Below are 20,779 nucleotides of genomic sequence, written 5' to 3' on the forward strand. Positions count from 1 at the left end.
TATTAAAAGAGATGTAGGATTGGAAAGTGGCCATTCTAGGGAGGGGCTTAGAGAAGGGTCACTTCTGGGATAAGGGAATAAAAACACTCTTGCTTGGTTTATTTGTATTTCTTTAAACCAATCACAATCTTCTTGCACAGCGCTAAGCCCCGAATGGAAATAGCGGAGATATCGCAATGACCTGACCTTCCATGTCAGGCTTTATTTCAGCTCTGTACATCTGGCCAGTCTATTTCTCATCTAACTCTTAAGAAAGCAAAAAAAATCCCAAAAATGTTAAACTATGCCTTAAACAAGATCATATTATTAGTTGGTTACTGTAGCAGCTGCCTTTCGGCAGATAGAGATTACATTGACAAGAGTTAATTTACTCACCCCAGACTTTCCCAGTTGTTCTGGGGGATTTGAACAAGGTTGCTTGTGTGCGGCTGCCACAGCCCATCCATAAGGCCAGCAGAGACGACAACTGCGTGCAAGATCCAGCCCTCCAGATAGGTCAGTGTTGAATAATGTAGGCTCCCCACATTTCATCCCCCTAAAATGGAGATCTCTAGTGCCACAGCCCTGCCTTCACACCCATTATTCCACTTGGATGGGCAAAAAGCTCCAAGATGCATTCAGGCACGCACAACACACACACACACACACACACACACACACACACACAGGCGGCAAAGAAAATAAGAACAGCCTCTAACCCCTACAGGATGACAGGATAGAAGCTAACCAGAAATACAGTAGCTTGATGTTGGAATTACTGAAACATAAAGATGGATTTCAGGAAATTTGATTTCCACCATATTTGTGATACAACTGGTGTTAAAAGAGATGTTTCAGGTGGGGTAAAGGTTTAAACCCCAGCTGCTTGTGGCATCCAGCAGACCTCTAGGTCTGAGAGGCCAACACGCAGTGACCACTTGAGTTAATCCCCATAGACCCCCAGTTTTGGTCTCTATTGCTAGTTGGCCATTCATGACAACTGAACAGGGGTGAAACCTGTTTTAAATGATATTAAGACTTAGGGGCGTGGCTTTGAGTGGTAGGTGTCTGCGGTCATAATGGCTAATGCTAGCTACTAGCTGGCTGCTCTTCTCTACTGTCACTACACCTTAGCTCTCGGGGTGTAAGACTAAACTCACACATGCACACATGTTTTGGTGTCTTTTGGAAAAATTTTCCTCCAAATTTGACTATAAACATCACACATACATTTCATCCCCTGTTGACTTTTATTAGTGTTAAAACCCTAATATGCGCTTTTTGCAACAGAATTATAATCTAAAGATTATAATCATCATTATTATCTCATTGTGGATGTGTAAGTGTAATTTAAATTCATGTTAATTGATTGGCTTCAAATTGTGTATTAAGTACAGTATTTCCGTCAGAATTAGATTCTATTTGTCGCGGTAATATGCTATTTTTGCATAGCATGTGCATTACTCATAGCTTCTCCACTCTTAACTTTACTTGGTTTAAGTAAGTGTTAGTTAAGTTAAGTTGTGTGTGTGCGTTAAGACACGAGGGTGAAGAACAGAGGAGAGGAGGGAAACGAGGCATACCGTAAACTCTCACACAGTTGAAATGAAACAAGTTCAGATACATTTGGTAAATAAAATATTTAGTTTCTTTTTTTCAGGGTCAGGACGGACCGGCCCTCCAAGACAATGGTAGAGGAAACACTGGACTTGAGAGCGTGCAAAATATTACATCCTTTGGATTTGTCCAGAAAATTTGTCCTGAGTGCTGAGTCTTCTATACGTAGAAGTCAATCCACAGGCTGTTACGGGCAACTGAGAAAGTCAGGTAAGCTCTAACCCATTTGCCCGTAAAAAATGATTGATACATAGTCACATACAGAACCTTTAAAGTTGTTGGAACACAGTCTCTATTCCTCTGTATGTTCCTTTTTTTTTTTTTTTTTACTATGTTGCAGTTTCCACAATAATAAACGGTTTACATTCTGCAACATGCATTCTGATTCCTTCATATATTGTATAACCTTGTGGGAGCAAGTAAACCCTTTTGTAGACGAAGCCTTCAGTATACATGATGACATCAAAATGTTTTTATATTCTCTGTACTCCTGATTGTGGAATAAGACACACTTGGTAGCTTCGAGCCAACACTGCAGCCCTGTTTTACTGCTTTACCTCTGTGTAATTAAAGAAATTTGTCTTTGTTGCTTTTGGCTACAAGAAGAGAAATGCTCATCCCTCTTCTCCTTACATCGCTGCAAGAAAACAGCTTTACAGGAAGCTCTTTTCATTTGCTGTTTCACTTTCATTCACAGGTTTCACACCTTTCTTTACACCTGCCTCTCACCTTCACAGACTCACCTAAGCTCCTCTGCTTGCCTCTCTGTCAACCATACATCCTCTGGGTTTAGGGCACCATCGTATCTGTCTAGTTACCGCTCCCCATGCAGTGCCCCGCCCCACCCCTTCCCTGACCCAATCCCCATCCCCATCCCACCCACCATGCTGCCTTCCCCTCCAGCCTCCTTCTCCTCTTTTCTCCCTCCATGCATCCTTTTCCCTCACTCTCTCCCTCCCCCTTTTGCTTCTCTTAGGGCATTTTCCACCTCTTCTGAGAGTCACACCTCATGAATTATTTACTTGTGCATGTCAGTGGGGAATCTTGCAGCATTTTCTGTCCATTTACTGCTGAAAGATAGACAGACAGTGGTTTCTGAAAGGCAAGAAGTCCTTTAAATGTGCTGGTAAGCATCACAGATCGTTTATTTCACACGCTCGCTCTCTTGCCGACTGCTGGTTGCCCCTTGCATGGGAAACAGCAACACCGTCATAAGAAAGCGAGGATGAACAAACACAGCAAGCTAGAAGTAGCAAAATTTGAGTGTTAAAAATAAAGCATATAAAGGGGCATCTAATTGTCAGCTTATCCTAGAAGATTATTCTTATAATATTATGACCCTCAAAAGAAGACATCATTTTATGGGGATGGTGAATTTATGTCAAGTAATCAGCAGATGCGGCTCAACTGCACCATTTGTCACAGCTGGGAAACAGCCACCCTACATGTGCATGCATTAAGATAAAAACACTGAGAGCGACTAGAAACCTGCCACGCCCCACTCTGCGCTCCCAGGACTACATCACTCTGTGCTGCCTCAGACACAAACATGCACATAGACACTTTTCTGCAAAGTAAAGCTCCTTGTGATAAAAACTTTTGGCCATTTATCTTGTTTACAACGTATTCCTTCGACGATGGTAAAAGTGCTATCAAACTAATATTCATACACCGTCTGAAATTTTCATTTGCTCCTCAATTTTTCGATTAGCCCATCTGCTATAAACCTTCCCTCCAATCTCATCAGTGGACGTTTTTACTGGCCCATAAGCACAACTGCTTGATGGGACATCCATAGCATCTTTCCCTGAAGCGCATTAACCATGTAAACACAAAGCAAAAGCCTTTTAATTTAAATTAGTGATGCATGTCATTGGTTATCAGCACGAGACTGGTTAGCACATTGTGAGTGTGAGCTCTCATAAAAAGTACGGGAACGGCAGCAATTGACATGACGACATAAGTGTGAACATTAAAATGCTCAAACACACATAGCAGCGATTTTCAAATGTGGATTGCATATTATACTATTTTTAATATGAATTTTAGGGGTTTAAGTGCTCATTAAACAGTCTTTTTCTGTGCGTCTTTGTGTGCTCCTACAGAACTGTCTCTTCCCGGTGATGCCACACCCTGCTGCCTTTGACAGAGAGAACAGAAGAGAGAGAAGAGAGAGAGAGAGAGAGAGAGAGAGAGAGAGAGAGAGAGAGAGAGAGAGAGAGAGAGAGAGAGAGAGAGAGAGAGAGCGAGAAAAGAGAGAGAGAGAGAGAGAGAGAGAGAGAGAGAGAGAGAGAGAGAGCGAGAGGGGGGTGGGTTGGGGTTGTTGGGAGAGTCCTCCAGCAGAAGTCATCTGTAAGGTGTGAATAAAAGATGCAGCTGAACATGTGTCTTTCTCCATCTAATTCACCAGTTTCATTACTACCACACGCACACGCACACGCACACACACACACACACACACACACACACACACACACACACACACACACACACACACACACACACACACACACACACACACACACACACACACACACACACACACACACACACACACACACACACACAAAGGTGATGGGTTTTGTGAAGGTGAAAGTCAGTTAGAATCCAAAAAGCATCTGGAAAAAGTGGAGAAGAGGAGCGAGCGATAACAATAACAGCCTCCTGCACAAGGTTGATAGTAGAGGGCAAATGAAGGTGGAACATTCAATAGATTGAAAAACAAAGAACAAAGGAGATTTCTGGATTCATCCTGGTTTTGGCCTGTTATTACCCCTGATTCCACCATCCAAAGAGAGGGGAAGAGAGCTTTTTTGGATATGCTTGGCTAAGTGTAAAATCAAATCAAATCTACTCAGGTGAAAGTAGCAATACATGCAGAAATATCCATTAAAAGTAAAAGCCTTTTTTTAAAATATCAAAGAAAAAGAAAGTGTAATAACAGTATTTACTGTGAAGTAAAAAGATAACGCTTTAGCAGTATTGTAATGTCAGATGATCCAGATGGCACTGAATGCATCGTTATGAGCTTATGTGTAAATTAAGCTAGTAGCTACAGCCACTGGATGAATGTAGGGACGTTTGTTAAATGACAAAGTGTCAGTATCTCAAAATCTCCCAGTCTCCTGTCATGTATACACAATTCAACCCTGGAGCACCAGCTGACTGCTGCATGTAATCACTCAGTTTTATTTCAGATCAATGTCAACACTGGTGAGCTGCCATGAAGCATTAGAGCAGCTAGAGCAGATTGCTTTTTCTGTCTTTATTGTTGTTCATGATTTTATTATTTCAAAATAAAAGCACAACACTGAAGTGAAGTGATTCTAACCTAATACGTGGCACACGTCACTGGTCCCTTTATGGTGGTGCAGGTGCTGGACATTGCAATCATTTGGTGCAGCGGAACATATATAAATCATGACATGAAGGGAACATAATAACCTTTAGCCTGCCACATGTGTTTCAGCCCTGCTCATTTGCATCTGCTAGGTAAGAGAGAAGTTAAATACATGTATAATATGAACTGCTGATCTTAGTATTATCCCACATACATTGTCATTGTCAGAGTGACACCAACAGCATGTTACTATGAGCCTGCACTGATGACCACGCCCTGAACTGCTGATGTTAACGTGTTTGTCTCCTACACCCACCAACCAACCCCACTCCCTGTCTTTCCTCTACACGGAGCTACACCACTGCAATGTTATACAACGCCTCGCTGCTTCTGCTGTGAAGCCTTCTCCTTTTTTTTTTTGTCCCACCCAACCCTCATTGTAGACCTACACGTTAGACCTGCTGCTGAGTCAACACTCTTATGCTATCCAGTGTGGATAAGCCAAGGCAGCAGAGAGAAGCTTGTACAAGTGCATCTGAGCTTGACGAGAAATAAGTTAATAATAGCGCAGGACATAGATTTTTTGTAAAATATGTGCATATATAACAATCTACGGGGTCTTGTGCAAAGTGCACTGTATAGAAGACATTTGAAATGAATGAGAAATGCTGCCAGTGAGTACATACGGTTAAAAATGAATTGCTATTAAGTTCTGATTTTCTACTGACAGTCTCCCAGAAATGAAAACATATCCTTAGCTGACGCGACGGATGCAAACTCAGCGGCATATAAATGTTTCTCTGAGTGTTCAGAAATGGAAGGTGTGTTTTTCTGTGTAGGCAGAAACCCAGACTCAGCACAATGCAAAGTGAGTACTGCTGATACTCGTATGTCGTTTCTGTTTCCCCCTGATGTATGTATCATCTCTGCTACAAGTTCCATATAAAACTTTGTGCACTACATGTAATCAATCCAACTGTGCAAAACAGCGTTTATTAATAGTGTTTATCCAGACAATTCAGTTAAAATAGTTTGTAATTTATCAAATACATGTACTTTTAAAATCCTACTACTGTGGAGAAAAGGATATGTCATAATTAAGGATCGACCAATATGGCTTTTTTAGGGCCGATGCCAATTTTCTTTTCATCAACCTTAGCCGATAACCGATACAGAGATGGAGCCGATACGACTTTTGCTCCCTCAATTTACATCCTAAAAAAATACACAATGATGATAACAAATGTTACGAGTCTCAATTTTTTTAAAAAAGTAACATTTATTGAAAAGGCAACTCGGAGTTGCCTGTGGACCTGTCTGTAAATAATTCCAAGAAAAAACTATCGGCGAACGCAGCAGCCTGCATCGGCCGATACGATACACCTAAAAAACGCAAATATCGGCCGGCCGATGTACCGGTCTATCACTAGTCATAATAAATAATAATAAACTTTATTTATAGAGAACCTTTCAAAACACAGTTACAAAGCGCTTTACAAATGTAGAAACATTAAAAAAAAAACACAGAGTGAAATGAAATGTAAAGCAAAAATAAGACAGAATAATACATAGAATAAAACAAGCTTAAATGTCATATGAAATTAATAAAAAGCACAGAAAGGCATTTTTAAAAAAGAAAAAAAAGCAAAGCTTTGAAGTACAGCAGAGTTATTTGTCTCTAAATTAACAAAATATAGCCCAAACTCACTGGATTCAGCTTCTCAAATGTGAATACTTTCTGGTTTTCTGACTCCTCTGTGATAGTAAACTGAGTATTTTTGGGGTGAATGATTATTGGTTGGACAAAACAACAAGTATGAAGGCATCACCGTGGGCTCAGGAATGTGCAATGATGGCAATGCTCAATTTGCTGACAATTTTTTTTATCAATCATGTATTTCTCTACATTTGTCAAAGGAAGTCATCTGGCTGGGACAGTTTTGACTTGACCCCACTCTTGTTGTGTGGGGCAAAAGTGCCACCTCCTGGTACCAAATGGTACATCTCTAATTATAAATGTAATATGCATTTCAGTTTAAAATACACACTCAAAGTATTAATAGTACTCCTTCACTTCTTAAATGGAAACGATAATTACTGCTCAAATTCATACAGTTTGGTATGAAGCCGATGTGATGAAAAAAAATCCTTTAAATCATTATAATTAGAAACTTTCGTAAAATAATGACTTAGTATCTGAAATAATAAGTTAGTATCCAAAAAGTGACATGATATTTCAAAAAAATGAGAAACTTTCTTAAGATAATAACTTAGTATCTGAAAGAAATGCTGCAGCAGGCCTATCGTAAAATAAAGACTTAGACTTAGACATGGTAGTTCAAATAATTACACAGTATTTTAAAAATAATGAGAAACTTTCTCAAAATGATGACTTATCTGAAATAATAACTTAGTATCTTATAAAAATGATGTAGTAGGTATATTTTAAAATAATGAGTTAGTATCTCATAAATTAATAAAAACCTTCTAAAATAATAACTTCTTATATAAAATATGATGTTATATCGCAAAATAATGAGTTAGTATCTCATAGTAATAAGTTAATATCTAAAAAATAAATAGTTAGTGTCTCAAAAATAATAAGTTAGTATCTCAAGAAAATGTAGTATTTCAAAATAATAACTTAGTAGGCTATCTCAAAAATGATGAGTATATAATAATTACTGTAAGATACTAACTCAATATTGGGAGATACTATGTCATTCTTTTGAGGTATGGACTCAAGATCTGTTTTCCCCCATAACATTGGATGAAATTGGCTACCAGAGCTTAAATATATGACATAATTAAAATGACAATGTGTTCAGGCCACCTTGTGTTAAACACCTTTCAAACACAAGCTGAACTTAAAAACCATTTGAAAAAAAGATCACCAAATTGTGACCAAGTTATGCTATTTCACATGGAATGACCTTAATGATAGGATAGCATCATTTCCTTTCAGTTTTCTGACAAAACTAACAGACCTCAGACACTACAAACACTTGACACAACTTGAAGGAACTATTGGTGGCAACGGACACGAGAACTGGGCCCTTCTGAGATTCCTCCCACTGTTGATTGGCCACCATGTTCCAGAGAGTGAAAAGACTTTGTCTGTGGTCCTTGAACAGAAATACAATGTGGAGCCCCTCTTTCACAACAGAAACCCTGTGCTACCTTTAAGACAAAATCTGTGACCACAGACAGTTGCTTTAAGGGCTATTTCCTGGTACAAAATTACATCCCAAACATCATTATCTTGAACATTATCCTGTTCTTATCAAGAAATTTGGACCATTATTTGAGTTCTGGCAATAAGATTTAAGGCCAAACAGTCATTCTTTAAAAAAGTGGTTCACAACACTGGCAACTTTAAAATTATTCTGCACACTTTGGCCACAAGACATCAACTTATGTTGTCATATTATTTAGAGATGCCAACTATTTTCAAGCCAGACATCGAGACAGGACGAGTATCAGCTGTGTCTGTGGCCATCTTAGATGCCACCATCACAGAAGATATATGGAATAAGTTTGAAGGTCTTGACTCTGTTTCACTCACCTCCATTGCTTACGTAAAGGGGACAACGTATTCTAAAGGAATGGTGCTCTCAGTTGGACAGACATGTGGACTGCCAGATTTTGCGAGAGTATTGGAGATCTGTGTAGTGTATAGCTGCATATCATTCATCAAGGAACTTTTCACAGTGAGCTTCCTGGAGCATCTAAGGTGTTACCAGCTTGCCAGAAGAGACACTGCAGCAACTGTGGTTGTTGATCCTTACGATCTGAATGAATACACCCCCCCTTGCTGCATACCCTGTTGAAGGAAAGCTGCTCATCAGTCCAAGGACATTCATGTTGCATCAAGGTAATCTTTGACTGGGGAGGATGTGGGACATTTAAACACACACTCATTCTTTGGACCACATAACAGGATAGAAACTGCTTGATGAGTGCAATCACATACACTTTAAAGGTTGTATATATGGTATTCAACCCCACTTCTTCATCTCCAGCTGAGCTGGCAGTATTTTTTTTTCAACTTTATAGAGTAAATTACATGCTCATTTGTGTTTCATGCATCTGGCTTGTACTGTTTGAACTCTTTATTCACAACCTCTTTAAGATTAAGAGTTTCTACTAGTGTTTTTTGTTTGTTCTCTGTTTCAGTTACTGGTGCCACATTAGCGATGCTTCTCCGAGTCATTGTGTCACCTCAGGAAATAAGATGTGTCACCTTACAGGATGTTCCCCCATCAGTTGATGAGCTATGTAGAGTACTGCGCAACACTCTGGGCCTCCGAGGTAACTTCCTTTTACAGTTTGAAGATGCTGACTTTGGGAACGAGCTCTGCAATTTGACAGACATGAAGGACCTGCCAACCGAACGAGCCACACTGAAAGTTCTGTTCAAGTTTCCTGATCTGGTTTCTGACTCGTCATTAGATACTGCAAGCCCTAGTTCCCAGAGTATTACAAGCTGTAGTAGTAGTACTGCAAGTCCTGGTCCCCCCAGTATTAGTGATTTAACAGAATGGCCTGATCCTTTTGTTATTTCAGATTTCTCCCATGATGTTGAGTTTCAGCTGAGGGTAGCAAATGATTCTTATGCCAATGACGGAACTGTGATGGTCATCTCAAAGAGTGTCAAGAGTGAAATACTGGACAGACTGGCTGATTGCATAACCTAAACCACTCCCTATCCAACTAAAAACAATCCAGAAAGTGTAGCCAAAGCTCTTGTTGTCAAGCACCCTTGCCTCAGGGAGCCAGGGTCGGGTCAAGGTATTGCTGGAAATTCAGCTTGGTATTCAAGATGGGCAATTATCGTCAGAGGATGATGGCAGCTGGATGCCCTGAAGTTCTTGTAAATAAAAGAAAAAGAGGAAAAGGACAGAGCAAGCCAGTCACAAAAGGGAGAGATCCACTACTTGCCACAGCCACCTGAGGAACAAACTGCAGTTAAATCAGAGAAGGATTGCGAGACCGTGCTTCTAGAGGTGCAGAAGAAAGATCCAGATTTACAGGTCTTGGATGAATTGATGACTGTGACGTTTTCACAGCGAAGACAAGAGATAATTGGTGATGAACCGCTCATCTCTGCTGTCATGGACAGATGGCCTGCATTGTTCAGTGAGCGACAGGTAATTCTTTGCCAGCTGAGTACAGCATAGAAATCCTATATTTTGTTATTTGAGCACTGATGTAGTCATAAACGTGTTGTCTTTGTTGCAATAATATTTATTTGTTTGTCTTTCTATTCCTACAGCTTTATACTGATCTTATTTTTCCCTCACTCATTCCCTTTTCTCTGCTTTTTTGTGTCTATCTGCTTCAGTTAATCGCAGAGTGATGAAGAATTGTCGCCAAAGACCTGCTGGAGTCCTTTACGGGTGGACTCGATGAGTGTGTGCCCAGTCTTCTACAACTGTACAAAGCAGCTGCTGCATCAGGCAGGAAGTTGGCCCTGAGCAGCATTCTGAACTGTCTTCCAAAGGAGGTATACGGTGTAGATTAATATTTCCAAAGAGTACTAAGATTAGGATTCTAGCTTGTGTATTGAATTCACCTACTATTACCTGTTTTTTTTAGGACACATACCAAAACCAAAGAACAGCTGCCCTACTTGGTCTCCCGCACTACCTTTCAGATGATTCCTCCAACACCATCAGGATTTGTGATGTAAGACACTATATTCACACATTTGAGTGTTCAAACATAGTGCAAATTCATTTTAAATGTGGCTTAGGCACATTTATCATGTTTATAAGAGGTATTAACATAATTTTTACAGAAGAAATCCTTAGAAACTTGACCGAATAATGTAATAATTTCCCTCACAATGTTCTTTCATTTCAAATCCAATGTATATAACATTAAATTCTTAAAACACAAAGTATAACACTGTCAGGCGGTATTACATTTTTGAAAATACATTATTGGATCCTACAGGTATTATTTTATTTTAATTCTATTACATATTGGTCAAGTTATGACATTATTGGGTTTTATTACATTTTCAATCAAGTTTAGTACATGTTTTATTACATTTGCAGGAGTTATTTTATTTATCATTGGTTGATACCACAGCCTTTCAGTCCCATTATTTTATCACTCACTCACTAGACAGAGCCTTCATTTATTAGAATGGTAAGTTAAGATGTGTATGTCTTTATGTCTTCAGGCTCATGGCGAAACCCTCGATGTGATAATGGGAGGGATGGAAGTTGGACTGCTGATTGGGCATGTAGGCCCTCTACAGGATGCATTTCATTTGGATGTCTTTCATGTGGCTGTGGCAGCAGAGGAGAAGATCATCCTACATGACATCAGAGATGTGCCCACTGGCTTTGCCATGCTACTGGGAGCCATCTACTGCCTTAATCTTGAGTACCCGCGGAATATGAGGTACACCTTCTTTGAGTTCCTTCAGAAGGTCTCATGAGCATTAAAGACTAAGAAACAAACTTTTCTCTCTCTCTCTCCCCCCCACACCCACACACCCACACCCACACCCACACACACACACAAATAATTCAGACACGCTCATCTAAGCTGTGAGACACTTGTTTTAATAATAAATGTTGTATTTTTGGACAAATGCAAGAATTGTGTGTTCTGTCATTTACCATATAAGTTATAACACATTTAAATCCTCTTAACTCGAAATGGGAAGTTGTATGAACATAATAGGTTATTTAACTAATGCAGATGTGTGTGTTTGTTGTAAGTACTGGATTTGAAAATTCAACCTGTTGATGATAAAAGTATGGGTTGTTAAATCAAATGTAGTCCAATTTACACATGCCATGACTTATACACTGAAACTATCAGTTTCCACAGATGCTGGTGGCGAGGGAGGCGGGACTTCCACTCGACCCGGGATGACGTTGCATCAATAAGCACCAATCAGGTGAGCGGATCTTACACGGTTAGGGTTTTCCTTTTTTAAAACTCGCACATGCGCATTTCATTTTTAAAATGGCGGCCGTACAGGGTAGTCTGGTCGACACGAACGAAGAAAAAGACATAAAAACAGAACCGTCAAACGATGGCTTCGGAAATAATAATGCAACCGACGGAAGATCACTTTCTACGTCCCCCGGCTCCAGTGCTTCGTCTGGAAGTAACAAATCTGCGGCGGGAGCCCCGGAGGACCAGCAGACGCTGCTGGCAGTCCTGCAATTCCTCAGAAAGAACAAACTGACCGAGTCCGTCGAGATTTTGCGTCGTGAAGCGGGATTACCGGAGGATTCACTGGAACTGAAGGGGGGAGATTCCTCCGGGGCAGGCTCCGGGGGTGCTGCGGGCAGTGTGGACTTGGAAGGCGGGGATGCGAGCTCGCTTCTCAGCCGGGTGACCAGCTCCTCGTCAGCTGTAGCTCAGGCGCCAACTAAAGGTCCGATATCAAACTTGGTTGTTGGGTTGTTGGCGGTTTTATTGCATGGTGTATCCAAACGTTTCCTGTTGGTGTAACATCACCTACGAGTTGGTGCTTCCCTCACAGATAACTATCAGCGCGTTTGCGACTATAGAGTTACAGCGTTGAACTACCATGTGTTGATCCGACTCTTCTCTCAGTCCCAAATGAAGGGAAACACAACCTAAATGATATCAACAGAAATGTTATTTCCATGGCCATGGAAAGTTGAATTAATATTAGTGAACATGAGCTACTTTCTCTCAAAGACAGAAACCAGAAACAAACTTGTCATCACGTGTAAAGTCAGGAGCTGATTTATAGACATTGAATGTATGTTTTCTTTTTTTTTTTTATACCTAAATGAGCTTTATTCTGTTGTAGTATGTGTTTCAGTCCTGAAACCAAATATTTCCATGTCCTCAGATCATTCCTCTGGTGCTCCCAGTGTCATCTATAGCATCTTTCTCAATCCATTGTCTATGAAGCAGCTGCACACTTTATACTTATGACATCACACATTTGACTTTTTAGCACTCTGGTTTTTGGATTTGGGAGAGAGTTGTTCATGCTTAGTAAATGTTTTGGATTAAAATCACAGCTATAAAGTATGTATTTTGAAAATAGGCGCAGTTCCCCTTTAAATTTTCACAAAGGTCGTAGGTATTGCAGGGATGCTAAGGTTACATCATATTGTACAGGCGTGTACAGTTTCGTAATTAATCACTGATTTTCCTATGGCTTTAGGGATGCTAAAGCTGTTGTCTAAGATAAGCAATACAACTAACCTCTATTTCCCCTCTCTAATGAGCTAAACTTACCAATATGCACTTCAGGTCAAATGTAATGTCACATAAAAATAGAAAACCAATTGTGCGTTCCAGACATACCCGTTATAACAATGTCATAAAGGGGGCCTTTTTCTACTTGAACACTGCTGGGAAAGTTGGCGCAAAGAGTTCTTTTTGTGCCCTTTTGTTAAGAAAAAACGGAAGAAACTACACACAAAACAACTACGGCACAAAATACTCCGTAGCTTTTCCACAATTTCCTACGTTGTCGTGGAGTTGGCTTAGGCTTCATCATGACTCTCAAGTTTAAAATTTGTGTTATAAAGCCGTGTTATATTTATTCTTTACCTGAATGATAGCTAAGGACATCTTTAAAAAGACTTAGTATGACAAAATCAATGTAATGCACATCTCACTCTGACTTCTTCAACAGCTGCTGGGGAGGATCAGCCAGACGTCAACGTGGTGCTTTCAGCTTATAGCCAGCAGGGAGACCCGCCGCTGTACCAGGTTTACTACAGCGGCCTCAAGAGGTTCATAGAATCGGTTTTGGACTGTCACCGAGCAGAGCTGTCCCAGGTCTTCTACCCGTTGTTTGTGCACATGTATTTGGAATTGGTGTACAACAATCACGAAAGTGAGGCCAAGGCCTTCTTTGAAAAGTGAGTTTCCTTTGACACATTGTATGTCCTCCAAACTCGTAACTTGATTTTGTTTTCAGTAGCAATAAATCCCGCTCCTTTTGTTTCTCTCCATCTCAGGTTCAGCGGCGATCAAGAGTGTTACTACGAAGACGACTTGCGTGTTTTGTCCAGCCTGTCCAAGAGGGAGCACATGAGAGGCAATGAGACCCTGCTCGACTTCCGCACCAGCAAGTTCGTCCTGCGTATCTCCCGTGACTCTTACCAGCTGCTTAAGAGGCACCTGCAGGAGCGCCAGAACAACCAGATCTGGAATATCATACAAGAACACCTCTACATTGATATCTTTGATGGCATGCCACGCAGCAAGGGCCAGATTGATGCCATGTCGGGCAGCTTGGCAGGAGAGGCCAAGCGAGAGGCCAATAAGGCCAAGGTTGGAGTCATACACCAACAAACATATATGATGACGTCTTTTGTTTTCCTTGTATGATCGTGCCTTAGTTTACACCTCTGACATGTTCTTGTTTTATTATCATTCAATCAGGTTTACTATGGACTGCTGAAGGAACCAGAGATTGAGCTTCCTCTTGATGACGAGGATGAGGAGGCAGAGAATGAGGAGGGTAAACCCAAAAAGAAGAAGCCCAAAAAGGACAGCATGGGCAACAAGAGCAAGAAGCAGGATCCTAATGCACCTTCACAGACTAGGTAGAGATTTTGGATACTCTGGCATATAGCTCTGAGCCTGCTGTTTCATTCATTATGTCTCCATCACCTAATGTTGAACGTCCACAACAGTATGATTCATAAGAAGTTTTCTGCAGTATTGGAAGACATTATCATTTGGAAATTCTTGCATAATGAACTCTTTATGGTCCCATATTAGGGTTGGGCAATAATTCAATAGGATAATGTATTGTCTTTCAGTTAATGTGCGTAATGAGATCATATATCATGATACATAGTTATGTTGTCTAAATGTATAATAATAAGTTTCTTTTTCTTTTTAACAAGCACATTAACCCCGACTTCTTTGAAAATGTTATCTGAAATAGGGAATATCATTTGAAAATTGCAGTTTTGGTTTTATTATGAAAAGATTCAAAACAATATAAAAAAATACCTAACATATATATTTTCTCTAAAGTTTCGTTGAATGTTGCCATAATGAACCACAATACAGCAATATTTACATCATTTGGACGAGCTTTACATTCAGATCCTTGCAAGTTGTGCATGTTAACTTTGCACTAAAGTTCTTCATGAAATGAGAAAATACTCAGTACTTTTCATTTGTCAAGTATTTAATTCACACAGTAGTAAACAAAAATATTATTTATTGAATTATCAGAAAACATGTCACATTGTGATAGATGTCGTTATCGACATATGGAGTGATTAATATCGGGATGGCAGAATTTTGCCATATCGCCAAACCCTATACCATATTGTAAAATGAGAGATGCTATATAAGTATTGTGGAAGTAACAAACCACAATTGCACAAAGAAAGGCACACAGCCTGTATTGAGAAATTGTGCCTTTTAATGAGCCGTCACGACTTCTGTAAGGTTGTGATGTCACAACTATACTATATATAGGTAGAAATAGCTGCCAATGCTGGAATAGTCATTCCCCAGCTGCAATGATGCTGAAGAGATACAGAGAGCACAAGACAGAAGACCCGGAAACGCTGAACAATCAAAGCTTCAATCAAAGGGGGGTCTTAAAGAGACAGGCGCTAAAACGGAGCGTTTCAGACAGAGAATACAGGTACACTGGAGATCAAAATTAGAGAACAAAGTATTAGTTCTTGATTTATTTTCTGTTATTTTTTATTGTTCAGAATTCGATAGAATATCAGCTGTGGCTATACCACTGCTGTACGAGCATGATTTTTTAAATAACCAAGGCACTTCAACAAAAACCTTCATTTTGTGAAAAAAAAAAACAGTGAGCAAAATAAGAGAACAGTAACCAGTGTGTCAGAAGAGAAGATTTAAACAATGTTTTCTTCGGGCTATAGGATTCAAAAATGAACAGGAAGTGTAGAGGCCACAGCTTCAGCACATCTGCGCCCACAGGACATCACTAGTTTCTCACACTGCTCTGGTTTGATCTCGGTCCATTCTTTTTGAAGTCTCTTCCACAGTTCAGTAACTGTAGTGGGTTTCTTAGACATTACTTTGTTTCCAATGGTTTTCCAGAGATTCTCTATGTGGTTTAGATCTGGACTCTTGGCTGGCCTTTTCATTGTTTCAATATTCTAAGCTTCAAGGAACTGCTGAACTCGAATCTCTGGAAGCTGAAGTATTCATAACTTGTTCTCTAACTTTGATCTCCAGTGTATATTCAGAAAGACAGTACGAGAAAAACAATGTGTTTATTGAACATTAATGCATGTGAACATGTTCTAGTAGAAACCCAAAATACAGTATGAACCTGAAAATTAGAGAAATATGGGACCTTCAATTTGAAGAAATTACCTATTACAATAGTGTTTTACTTGCGAGCTCTTTTTAAAACTCCTGAACTTCTTAATGGACCTACCAGTCAGTGATAGTTGACATTGTTTTGTGTTGTTCAGGATACCTCTTCCAGAACTAAAGGATTCAGACAAGCTGGACAAGATCATGTACATGAAGGAGGCCACAAAGAGGATCCGCCTGGGACCAGATAACCTGCCCTCCATCTGCTTCTACTCTTTTCTCAATGCTTACCAGGTAAGAACTCATAACCAAGCAAGTGGTAGAAAGTGGACAGTTAATTGTTACTTACAGGAGAATCATTTCTAACCCCCCCCCCCCCCCCCCCCCCCCCCCTTTCCAGGGTCTCACTGCAGTGGACTTCACAGACGACTCTAGCCTGATTGCAGGAGGCTTCGCTGACTCCACAGTACGGGTGTGGAGTGTCACCCCCAAAAAGCTCCGCAAGGTCAAGTCATCCGCAGGTACAGTGCATGACTGTGACCCCCCCTCCAAACCCAGCTTGATGTTATTCTGACTTTATAACACAAGTCATTTTGAACCTCTTCTCTCTCTCAAGACTTAAATCTGATTGACAAAGAGTCAGACGATGTGCTTGAGAGGATCATGGATGAGAAGACGGCCAGTGAGTCGAAGATCCTCTATGGGCACAGTGGCCCGGTATATGGCATCAGCTTCAGCCCAGACAGGTATAAATCAATTCATTATTCATTTTATAGATGGGGGACTCGAGGAATATGAATTACTAAGTATTTACCCCACCGTTTGTCTTCCAGAAACTACTTGTTGTCAAGTTCTGAAGATGGAACAGTCAGGCTGTGGAGTCTACAAACATTTACTTGTCTGGTGGGCTACAAAGGCCACAACTACCCAGTATGGGACACCCACTTTTCCCCCCATGGGTACTATTTTGTCTCCGGGGGACATGACAGAGTTGCCCGGTAAGAAACAGTCCTTCTTTAACACACTGTCGACACACATCCCAACCTGTCTATAGATGTCTGTCATTGTTCTGATCTTGACCTTCCTCAAACAGCCTGTGGGCAACAGATCACTACCAGCCTCTGCGGATGTTTTCTGGTCACCTAGCTGATGTCACCTGCACCCGCTTCCACCCCAACTCCAATTATGTGGCCACAGGGTCTTCAGATCGCACCATCCGGCTCTGGGATGTCCTAAACGGAAACTGTGTGCGTATCTTCACCGGTCACAAGGTAAGACAAGTCACCAGAGTACTGATCTGTGGTTTCTCATTCAGTAGCAGGGCCACAACATGATAGCCAAATCTGTAGGGAATATCCGACTATTCGGATATTTGTTGATTGGTTAGATATTTGGTTACCAGCCACAATTGCAACACTGGTATTGTTTTCACCTTGTAAGTGGTGTATGTGTCATCACGGTAGGTTCAAGATTGTGTAAATCATAAAGGCATGTTCGTAAATCGGCCCAAGTCATCTAAACCTCTTATTTTGCATAACTGACTGACAACATGATTTCTATGTCAATAGTCATCTATTGTCATAACCTTTGTGTGTGTAATGATTAATATATATTTGGTTCAGTTTTTTCAAAAACTTGAAAATATGTCTAAGGCCATTATTTTAACAACATATGGTATTTGCACCATCTCAACACAGAATACCCCAAAAACAATGCAGTTGTGCATTATGGGTAAGGGTATTATATTTACAGGACAACTATCTATACTGTACTATCTATAGTATGTTCTGTGGTGTCATTTTTCTAAATGTGATGTATTATTAGTGTTGTTACAAACCGTTTGTGGTTCCTTAAACCCGCAGAGTTAAAGGTTCTTAAGATTCATATTGCAGCACTAGCAGAATTGACGGCTGCAGAGACCACTAATGAGCCAATCTCCCTAATCTTCCAGGGTCCTATCCATGCGCTGTCCTTTTCTCCCAATGGGAAGTTCTTGGCTTCAGGAGCCACTGATGGCAGAGTTCTTCTGTGGGACATTGGTCATGGGCTGATGATTGGAGAGCTTAAAGGCCATACGGATAGCATCTACTCTCTCCGGTTCAGCAGAGATGGAGAGATCCTTGCCTCGGGTGGGTGACCTACAATATCTCTTAATTTGACATCACACTAAGTTCTAAACTTAATGTATTTGTACCCAAATCTGATTTAGAGAATGAAGCTACAAAATAGCCTACCCCTGCAGTCTTATTTATATGTAGGTTTAAATGAATCCAAATGTAGATGAGTGGAGTTTTTGTAATTATGCTTGCAGTGACAATGTTTCGTTTTGTTATTCTAGGCTCAATGGACAACACGGTTCGTCTGTGGGACGCTACCAAAGCATTTGACGATTTAGAGACTGATGATTTTACAGCAACCACAGGACACGTCCATCTACAAGATAACTCCCAGGAGCTTCTGCTGGGCACCTACATGTCTAAATCCACACCTGTCATACACCTTCACTTCACCCGCAGGAACCTGCTGCTTGCTGCTGGGGCCTACAATCCATGAGACATTATTGAATTATGAGAAAATAATCTATAGCTGGAAAACAGAAAAAAAGAAGGAAGAAACCGCTTGAAATTAAGCAAATGTCTGGTCCTTAAGCTCCACAAGTAACTCAAGGTTTGTGGTGTAGTTGGAAGATAACAAAACTGTATTAACAAATCACCTCCCTTGAGAATCTAGCTGCAAATGAAGATAAGAAGTCATTAGCAGACTCAGCCCTCAGTTGGACGTATTTGGGCCTCAAATCAAGCTGATCTTTTGCAGATATCCCCTTGCCATGCCAAGTGCCATTGTTGATTGAGGACTGTTTTTTTGTTTTTTTAAATCACTGCCACAAGTACAGCTTTGTTCAACATGTGGCTGACATTTCTGTATCATAGTCTTTTATACTGGTATACACTGTAAATAAAACAAACATGTTTTCTATGTTTTCGACAAATGTTCTTTATTGTTAACATAGGGAAACTAAACAGTCATATTTTATTACAAGCATATCCAGCTGCTGTCTCCACTCCTAGCTGTTCGAAATGATGGTCAAAATGGACGCCTGTAAGGAGACAATAAGGGCCTTGAGTTAATTGTACTGTCCTTAAGCAGTGAATTACAAAAGTGAATAGGGTGGAGAGACTTAAATGCACTCACATGATCACTTTTCTGTGATGGCAGCCTGTTTTTTGGGCTTCAATTTGAAGAAAAGGCCAATAGCTAGTAAGCTGGCATATGTGGCCAAAACACACTGTAGAAAAAAAAGAAAAGGAGGCATGATGAGAAATTCACAGAGGCATGACAGTCCCACTGTAAAAATGCAGTTTATTTATACTTAAGTTGCAAACAACTTACATTCCTCCTTCCGATGTTTGTGTACGCATTGAAGTGCTTGGCAAACCCAGTGAACTGGTGCTGGCCTCCGGCGTCGTGTCCTCCCATGATGGATTGTTAATGGTCCTATAATAAAAAGGAGAACAATAATTGAGTGATCGATAGCAGTATATACGCAAGTCCATTGTTGACCTCAGGGACAGTGTGTACAGGTATAACTAAAACGAACAACTGACTGGAAGTTTACCCAAAAATTGCGATACGTAGTCATTCTGTAATCTATGAAGGTAACCCGAGTATATATTAGGGGATGTTCGTCAAAGAATGAGATTAGCAGGAGTCACCTTGGGCCCTGAGAAACTTAGTATTTAATTAAATTCAATGGATAGTAAATAAAAACCCTGCTTTAGTATAATGTAATTATTGCAAGGTGTTGACAACTCTTGACAGGAAAGAGCATGGGGGAATTCAGGCACGTTAAGGTTACTAAAATACTGAAAGAAACATGTTACACTGGCCAGACATAAAGACGCATTTCTTACTAACGGAAACTAGCTGACTTTACTTACTTTACTCATTGCATTAGAGTGCAACTTTAATGGCAGTTGACATGGTTACGATGGTCAAATCTAGCTTGTGTGTAAAGACGCTTAGAGCAAGCGTTAGGGCATTTTACTGTGAAGCTTACCCACTTTAATTCAACAATACTGCGGTTGACAAATGCACTGACAGTGGCCACTTTATTCAAACTGAGTTTTATCAGACAGTAACTTTCATTGCTTGTTGGCTCGCACACGCTGTACTGTAGTAGGTTAAGGTTAGCTTCCCACGTTAGCCTGTTAGCTCTACTTAGTTTAATATTCAGACAGCTAAGCTAGTTAAATAGTGCATCGTCACGCAGACGTTTAAAATAATATGTGTACTGTACGGCATTGTTATAACCAAATTGGATGATCTACTTTGTTTTTGAATGTGTTATGACTTACCTTTAACACTCGACCCCTGCGCGAACAGAATGAGACAGGTGTCCTTCAGCAGAGAAAGGCCGCAGTGCTAAATTCACTAGGAAGTCCCGCCCACCCACAGCAATCCGCTGTATTATGATTGGTCCAAACTTATGTCACTCAAAGTTTGGGGTGTAAAGCGACCACTGAATGGCTAAGAATGTTGTCAATCATGTGTTAT

The 20,779-nt window shown here is 40.4% G+C and overlaps 2 protein-coding genes across 2 annotated transcripts; one reads left to right on the forward strand and one right to left on the reverse strand.

Annotated features, from left to right (window-relative positions):
• Window positions 1-11,923: 11,923 nt before the first annotated feature.
• taf5 (TAF5 RNA polymerase II, TATA box binding protein (TBP)-associated factor) lies at window positions 11,924-19,076 on the forward strand (the record flags this gene model as incomplete). The annotated part of the gene is made up of 11 exons (XM_083925293.1): window positions 11,924-12,341; window positions 13,587-13,815; window positions 13,915-14,230; window positions 14,342-14,505; window positions 16,384-16,519; window positions 16,626-16,746; window positions 16,842-16,971; window positions 17,059-17,223; window positions 17,319-17,496; window positions 18,177-18,354; window positions 18,564-19,076. 11 exons carry the CDS (start codon window positions 11,924-11,926, stop codon window positions 18,776-18,778), a joined length of 2,250 nt encoding a protein of 749 aa, XP_083781419.1. The 3' UTR covers window positions 18,779-19,076.
• Window positions 19,077-19,194: 118 nt separating this feature from the next.
• Window positions 19,195-20,644, reverse strand: atp5md (ATP synthase membrane subunit k). The gene is made up of 4 exons (XM_083925394.1): window positions 20,581-20,644; window positions 19,616-19,720; window positions 19,418-19,511; window positions 19,195-19,322 (listed from the first exon to the last, which is right to left on the reverse strand). The coding sequence occupies exons 2-3, from the start codon at window positions 19,700-19,702 to the stop codon at window positions 19,422-19,424; spliced, it is 177 nt and encodes a 58-aa protein (XP_083781520.1). The 5' UTR covers window positions 19,703-19,720; window positions 20,581-20,644; the 3' UTR covers window positions 19,195-19,322; window positions 19,418-19,421.
• Between the last annotated feature and the right edge of the window lie 135 nt (window positions 20,645-20,779).

This window comes from Echiichthys vipera (assembly GCF_963691815.1).
Source record: "Echiichthys vipera genome assembly, chromosome: 2".
In the NCBI taxonomy this organism is placed as follows: Eukaryota; Metazoa; Chordata; class Actinopteri; order Perciformes; family Trachinidae; genus Echiichthys; species Echiichthys vipera.